At 48.1% G+C, this 8,209-nt stretch overlaps 1 protein-coding gene across 1 annotated transcript; it reads right to left on the bottom strand.

Annotated features, from left to right (window-relative positions):
* Nucleotides 1–5,879: 5,879 nt before the first annotated feature.
* On the bottom strand, nt 5,880–6,361 carry LOC118488424. The gene is made up of 2 exons (XM_035986000.1): nt 6,350–6,361; nt 5,880–6,283 (listed from the first exon to the last, which is right to left on the bottom strand). The coding sequence occupies exon 2, from the start codon at nt 6,266–6,268 to the stop codon at nt 5,924–5,926; it is 345 nt and encodes a 114-aa protein (XP_035841893.1). The 5' UTR covers nt 6,269–6,283; nt 6,350–6,361; the 3' UTR covers nt 5,880–5,923.
* Between the last annotated feature and the right edge of the window lie 1,848 nt (nt 6,362–8,209).

The following is an 8,209-nucleotide window of genomic DNA, read 5'->3' as shown; positions in this document are numbered from 1 at the left end:
AACACGTTACTATCACATGTAAATCATGGCAATGTTTGACAGTTGAGCAATACAAGTAACAGTCACAACACATATACTTGTACGGTTCTAATAAGCCCAACAGTACTCGGCCCAACGATATAGCAGTCCAACCGAATATACTTATGGCCCAATACTTTAACAGTCAAGCAATACAAGTCGTACGGTTTAAACAGGTAGGCTCAATATTAACCGGCCCAAGTAATCATAGCAGCCCAATCAGATAAGCAGTCCAATAACATAACAGTCCTAAGTCCAATCATTTGGCCCAAACGAATGTACGTGCATATTGGTCTCGAGTCGCAACCGGCGATCTCGAGTCGCAACAGGGGGTTACGAGTCGCAACAGCTGGTTACGAGTCGCAACAGCTGGTTACGAGTCGCAACAGGTGGTCTCGGCTCATCATGGTCTGGTTACGAGTCGCAACGGAACTCGCAACCATGGTTTCGGCTGATGTCGTTGTGTGGTCTCGAGTCGGGATCATGAGGTCTCGACTCGCAATCTGAGTCGCAACCCAGTGTGTAACTGATTTCCTGATTCCCTAAATTCAATCTCAATCACTTCCGTAAATTCAGCAAACAAGTTTGGCAGTTTCGGAAATCAGATCAAACTCATAAATTAATCAGTTTCAAAACACATTCAACCTGTTCATATCATGTTCAAGAATAACCATCCTAACATTCATACGGATCTAAGTAAATTATTCGGGTTTAACATAAATCAACCGGTTACATGCACACTCAAACATTATCAATTTGCAACATCCAAACTACCAATATCAGGCAATAATCCGAGTATAAAACATGGTGGCCGATTAACAAAACCCAAACAGTTATCATCAAATCAATCATCATCTTATAAACATACATGAGCCGATTTCAAACACATACAAGCATAATCAACATACTAACCGGTTACAAGAATATTATCATCAACAACTATCCGAATGGTCATGAATCAAAACATACTAACCGAATTAGAGAGGGGAGAGGGTGATCCGAGTTGTGGATGTTCCTGCCGTCGGGCTTCAACTCAAGCCGAGAGAGAGAGAGACGAGAGAGAGAAGTAGGGTTGTGTGTGTTTGTGTTTTGTAACAACAATGAGAAAACAAAACCTCCTAACTTGGTTTAGTGTTTGCGAGTGGAAAGTGGGCCGAGCCCACTCGGCTGCCTAATGGATCCGTGAACAAGGTGTGGCCCAAAGGGCTTGTGTGACCGGTTATAATGTGCGGTTTGGGTTTGGCTCGATTAACATGCAAACATATATCACACAACGCACATATTAACACACGTACTCACATAATTATATAATCAAGTTCACATAGTACGTAACATCATAACATTCGTTAACTCGAAGTGTCATATAAGCACACATAACGTTACATCTAAGCAAGTCTAAAGTTCGAGTTGTCACATACGTGACTTCCACCCACATGATCCACGGAGGCAAAGGCAGGCCGCGCAAATCGGCGAGAAGGATGGAATGTGACTGGAAAAACGAGCAAGTCGTCTTTACAAAAGTCCGAGGCGGACCGCGCGATAGGCGCGCCGTCATTATTTCAGGCCAACTGGCACACTACTGCACCGAGCGTCTATTCATCGACCCGGGCAGTACATCTGATATAATCTACGAACAATGCTTCAACCAGTTCGACCAGGAGGACAAAGATCGGTTGCAAGCAGTAGATTACCCGTTAACCGGGTTCGCGGGGGAAACTGTCTTTCCCCTGGGCCAGATTACTTTTCCTGTGCGTCTTTCCAACGGAAGTCGCACAAGGACAGAAGAGGTAAACTTCATGGTTTTACCTCACACCTCCAGATATGACGTACTCCTCGGGAGAGAATCCCAAGGAGATTTCAATATGATTACATCCGTCCCCCACTCTGCGGTTGGTTTCCCAACCGAATCGGGGGTCGCGATAATCTATGCCCGCAGGGACGTTATGATGTCGGACGAAGTACGTCCGACCAAGGTCGCAAGGCCCACTCCCAACGACCAACCAGAAAAATGGGTTCTCAATGCGAGATACCCAGAACAAAAGGTCACATTGGGTCACGCCTTATCCCCGACCACCAAAGCGCACCTGAAGCAGCTTCTCTTCAGGAACCAAGACATCTTCGTGTGGACACCCGCAGACATGACCGGGGTCCCACGTGATATTGCGCAACATCACTTGAATACCTTGCCAGGTATTAAGCCAGTGATCCAAGGCCAACGCCACCTTGGGTCAGCTAAAAATCAGGCGATGCAAGAGCAGATCGAAGAACTGCTCTCCGCAGGCATCCTGCGGGAAGTCAAATACCAGACTTGGTTATCCAACCCAGTCATGGTAGAGAAACCTTCCGGGGGCTGGCGCATGTGCGTCGATTACAAAGACCTTAACAAAGCCTGCCCCAAGGATTGTTACGCGCTTCCAGAAATCGACGAAAAAGTCGATAATCTCGCACCATTCAGGTGGAAGTGTTTCCTCGATTGCTACAAAGGGTACCATCAAGTACAAATGGCAATCGAGGATGAAGACAAAACGGCATTCCGGACTCCCACCGGAAATTACTGTTATACAAAGATGCCGTTTGGGTTGCGCAACGCGGGCTCAACCTACCAAAAGTTAATGAACGACACTTTCCGCGGGCAAATAAGCAAAAGTGTCGAAATCTACATGGACGACCTGGTCGTCATGAGCATGGAAGAGGATACCATGCTCACAGACATTGAAACAACATTCCAGACTCTGCGAAGCGTTAACATAAAGCTCAATCCAGGGAAATGCTCGTTTGGAATGGAAGAAGGCAAATTCCTTGTGTTCATCGTGACTAAAGATGGATTCAAGGTAAACCCGGAGAAAGTCCAGGCGATCGAGCGCATGCCATCGCCTTCATCGATGAAGGATATGCAACGGCTAGCCGGCAGGCTAGCGGCACTCAACAGATTCTTAGCCAACCATGCAGCTAAATCTTATCCGTTCATCAAGACCCTGCGGAGCTGTTCAAAGAAAGAACAATTCCAGTGGACCGCAGAGGCTGAACAGGCCTTCCGGGAAATGAAGGAGTGTTTGATACAACTCCCAACCCTAACCGCACCACGCAAGGATGAGCCACTCATATTATACCTATCCGCCGCGGATAACGCGTTGGGTGCGGTATTGATAGTGGAGCGAAAGGGGGTTCAAACACCCATCTATTACATCAGCAAGATGCTCAACGACCCAGAGACGAGATACTCAATAATGGAAAAATTGGTGCTAGCATTAGTGCACGCTTCAAGACGGTTACGACGCTACTTCGTAAACCACGTCATCACAGTGCTAACCAATTACAGGATCGGCCCGATCCTATCCAAACCAGACATCTCTGAGAGATTAGCAAAATGGGCAATCGAGCTGGGCGCGCACACAATACACTATAAACCGCGCCCCGCGATTAAAGGCCAGATCTTAGCTGATTTCGCCGCCGAAGTACCGGTGAATCGCATCCAAGAATGCGAAGAAGCACAAACTCCTGCACCAACGCCACCCTCCTCAGAAACATGGGCACTATTTACCGATGGTGCCTCCAACGTGGAAGGTGCGGGTGCAGGTCTGCGACTCGTCAGCCCTGACGGCCAAGAGCTTACATATGCAATCCGCCTCGATTTCAAAAGCACAAACAACGAGGCAGAATATGAGGCCCTGTTAGCGGGGCTACGTTTAGCAGTCAAAATCGGCGTGCAACATCTGGAAGCACACGTCGACTCTTTGTTAGTTGCAGGCCAAATACGCGGCGACTATGCCGCAAAAGGGGATATCATGATCCTCTACCTCGAGCAAGCCCTGCAACTAATATCCAAATTCGCTTCATTCAATATTCGCCATATTAATTGAAGCGAAAACAAGTCCGCAGATGCACTATCAAAACTTGCATCTACCAGCTTCCAACACTTGGCAAAGGAGATACGCATCGAAATTCTGCAAAATCCCTCGGTACCCCTACGCCAAGTCAATGTCATTCAATACGGTACAACATCATGGATGACACCTATTATCGCATATCTACAATCAGGTGTGACTCCCGAAAGCAAATCAGAGGCACGCAAGCTACAATACAAAGCGTGCCATTATCAAATGAGAGACGGTATCTTATACCGAAAGTCATACCTCGGGCCACTCTTGCGATGCGTCAACCCGCAGGATGCCACATACCTCATCCGAGAGATACACGAGGGCATATGTGGCATACATGCTGGACCACGCATGGTAGTGGCCAAAATCATGAATGCCGGGTATTACTGGCCCGGCATGCACCTGGACGCCGTCAAAGAGTTGCGCAAATGCATTGACTGTCAACGTCATGCTCCAAAAACCTTGCGGCCAAATAACAACTTAGTCCCCGTCACAACCACATGGCCCTTTCAGAAATGGACAATTGACGTTGTGGGACCCTTCCCTGACGCTCCGGGTGCGGTCAAATTTATCATAGTAGCGGTCGATTACTTCACAAAATGGGTAGAAGCAAAACCGCTCGCCTCAACCACTGCTATGATAACAAGAAAGTTCATTTGGGAACACATCATCTGCCGTTTCGGATTACCAATGTGCATTGTCACCGATAACGGCACCAACTTCGCTGCCGACGAATTTCAAAAATGGCTAGAAGAACTACATATTGAGCACATATTCTCATCAGTCGCACACCCGCAAGGGAACGGCCAAGTTGGGAGTATCAATAAAAGCCTAGTCGAAGGGATCAAGGCGCGGTTGGGAACGGCCAGGCGTGGCTGGGTCGATGAACTCCCAAGTATCTTATGGGCTCACCGTACAAGCCCAAAACAAGCAATGGGGAAACACCCTTCAGCCTAGTCTACGGTTCAGAAGCAGTGATCCCCGCAGAAGTAGGTCTCCCCTCTCCTAGAATGTTGGCTATTGAAAAACTAGACAACAACACGGAACGCAGGATCGATTTGGACCTCTTGGAAGAAAGGCGCGAAAACGCTGCCATCAACGAGGCCAAATATAAATCCAAACTTGAAAAGTACTACAACACGCGCGTCCGCGTTTGTACTTTCAACCCAGGAGACTACGTCCTACGCGACAATGAGGCATCTAATGCCGAGCGCCCAGGCAAACTTGCCCCCAAGTGGGAAGGACCCTACCTCATAAAAGAGGTCTTAGGGAAAGGCGCGTACAAATTACAAACGCTAGAAGGCGAACCTATCGCACGAACATGGAATGCACAACAGCTTCGACGCTGTTATATGTAAGCCATGTTCTTACATTTCTCTATGTAACCTATCGGGCCGCAGGCCATTTGCAAATAAATAAATAAGCAATTTTATACATTATTGTTTGTTATTACTATTACAAAATGCGTGTTCCACTTTGCGGTATCCCAAAAACAGATTGACAAAATCTTCATTCACGATACCCATACAAAGTGGTAACCACACACAAATATTGTAATAGGCCAGCAGAAGGCAAAAAGACTGGCATATTTATCCGGCCGGATAAACAAGTTTTTTGTTAACACTTAACACAATTCCTGAGCCCAAAAAGGCAAACAATGGAATTGACGCGTACTCATACGACAAAGGTATGGAGTACACTTGACCCCATTCACAAATGGGTAAAGTTCCGGATATATAAGCTTTTACAAAGCTTACACAATTCTAAAACCCTAACGCGGTAAATAACAGAATTGACGCGTACTCATACGACAAAAGTGTGGAGTATACTTGACCCCATTCACAAATGGGTAAAGTTACGCATACATACGTTCAGACATGCAAGAATTAAAAACACTTGTACAAACTGAACAAAAAACTTTATATTCAAAAAATTCAAGCACCCACGTGGTGCTTAATGAATTTACATAAAGTTCCTATTCTATACAAGAGGAAAACAAACAGGAGGCACACTAGCCAACCTAAACCCTATTTTGTACCGCTGGTTCCCGCATCTCCTCCGGCACCACCAGCGGGATCTTCCTCTTCCGCATCCGGATAAAGCATCCGCAGGCGATCAACATAGTCCGCAGCCTCCAAACAATTGTCCAGTTCCTCTACACAGGCAAGGGACGTATCATAAAAGGAGACTTCGGCCGCTTTAAGAAGCGACTCGGTATCCACGTCCCGAAAGCCGGATCGCTCTTCGATATCACCGCCTATAGACATGACGTTCATATGGGAAATACAGCGGTTGTAACCAGCTTTAAAACCAGCGTCACGAGCACGCTGCTTGACCAAGTCCAAGCCAGCTGCGGTCTCAGGGGCATCCATGATAGCCTCAACAATCTGCAATAGAAAGATCATAAGTTTCGGATGATAATCCAAGCAAATATAAAGGCAACGGATACTTACACGCGCGATACCGTGAGTTCGCAACCACTCACGGTCAGCCTTCAGCTGGTCAAAAGAGGACACCAAGGCATCCTTGGCCTCAACAGCGGCATCAGCCCGCTCCTCCGCAACAGACACGCGGGCAGTAAGGTCTGTAACCGCGACCTCCCGGGCCTGAACCTCAGCCTGTCAAAAAAAACAGAAAACAGTTTACTCGATAAACATTTTCAAAATAATGAAGGAAATATACAACAGAGGTAACGAAACATACCTGAAGGCTGGCAACAACTTTATCCAAACGAATGCGCTCCGCATTCGCCTCTTCAAGAGCCATAGAAGAACGGCTCTCCTTCTCTGCGGCCTCTTCAAGGGCCTTTGCAGCACGCGCCCCGGCTTCCTTGGCCTCTTCAAGCGCCTTTAGGGTCTCGGCCTTCGCCAGCTGCGCTTTAACTGCAATGGCCTCAGCTGCAGCTTTTTCCTTGCCCAAGGCAACGTTCGCTGCCTTGGCATTCGTTAACTCCTGCCGAGCACGAAACAGAGTGTCATTCTGCTTAGCCCAAGATTCATTCCACTTCTTACGCTCATTGGACAACTTTTCGTTCCAACTCTTGCGTTCATCAGAAAGGAGTTTGGCAAGAGTACGAACCTGTTTCAGCTGAGTAGTGGCAGCCCACTCCGCGGTCTGTTTCTGCTTCTCAAAAGCAGCCCTCTCTTTCTCAAGCTGCTCCGCACCCGCACGAGCAGCCTCGACCAACTTTTCCGCATCAGCCCGCATGCGAGCAGCTTCTTCCTCGCGGCGGCCCAACACCTTGTAATCTCCCAAAATGGCATTAGCCACAATGGAAGATCCTATTAACATTGTTGAGAGCTGGTTTATACGCATCTCACGAGGTGCGGCACGGGCACGTTCAACTTCGAAGGGGGTGCCCAGACCACCCAGAATCTCCTTACATGCCGAAGGGTCGTTGGAAATATCATCCCCTGCATAACAGTCCAGGGGGGTCGGTGATAAACAATACTTCGACCCTGGGTATAGGTGCGGTAGTAATACTCCAATTCAGACTCCCCAGGCTGAATTGGAGGCCCTTCATAACCCGCACCACCGGCAGACGAACCGGTACCCTTCTCACCAGCAGGAGACCTCCGCGGCTCAGCATCATGCTGCCGCACTTCAGCACCAGTTTTTTGCGGTTCGGCATCAGACTGTTGCTTCCCAGTATCAGCAAACCGCACACTCAAATTATCTCCCTCATTGGGAGAGATCAGATTGTTGGACGAGTCAACGGTATCAAATATCTGGGTCGCAACATTCTCTGCGGTACCCTCCTTCCGCACGGTAGACTCAGACACCACCTTGGCAGGAGGTGTCGAGGGTACCTCAGTCGCACCCGCACCCGTGGCACGAGGGGGTGACTCCGGAGCATCAAAGATAGAAAAATCTTCATCTTGAGGCTCTGCAAAAACAAAGTCAAATAGCTGTCAAAACAAGTTATACATAACACTTGAGACCAACTAAACAAAACTTACCAACAGTAACCGCAGGTTTCTTCGATGTCGGTACAGTCCTCTTAGACTGCAACCTCCGACGTTTCGGTCCACCGGCACCAGCAGCCGTCTCTTCTACTGGTCTTTTCCCAGCACCAGACTGCGAGCCCGCAGCTGTACCCAAACCCTCAAGGGTGTCAGATACTATCACATAATCCAAGTATCTACGAAAAGAAGAGTGAGAGATACCTGCCGCCTGCGGTACCAAATGAGGCACAACAGGGACCTCCGATATTTTCTTTTGGCGAAAGCGCACGCCTTTCACCGTCTGCCTCTTAGGCACACCCTTCGCATCAGGGTCCCCTAAGGCCCCAAGATCACCTGCATGAAAACCAT

Source organism: Helianthus annuus, chromosome 16 (genome assembly GCF_002127325.2).
Source record: "Helianthus annuus cultivar XRQ/B chromosome 16, HanXRQr2.0-SUNRISE, whole genome shotgun sequence".
NCBI classification, from domain to species: Eukaryota; Viridiplantae; Streptophyta; class Magnoliopsida; order Asterales; family Asteraceae; genus Helianthus; species Helianthus annuus.
The sequence above is the reverse complement of the archived record's forward strand: the minus strand, read 5'-3'. Positions and strand labels throughout refer to the sequence as shown.

What these genes read in the sequence shown, in the direction of transcription:
- LOC118488424 (XM_035986000.1), bottom strand. Translation starts at nt 6,268, where the DNA reads ATGGATGCCCCTGAGACCGCAGCTGGCTTGGACTTGGTCAAGCAGCGT.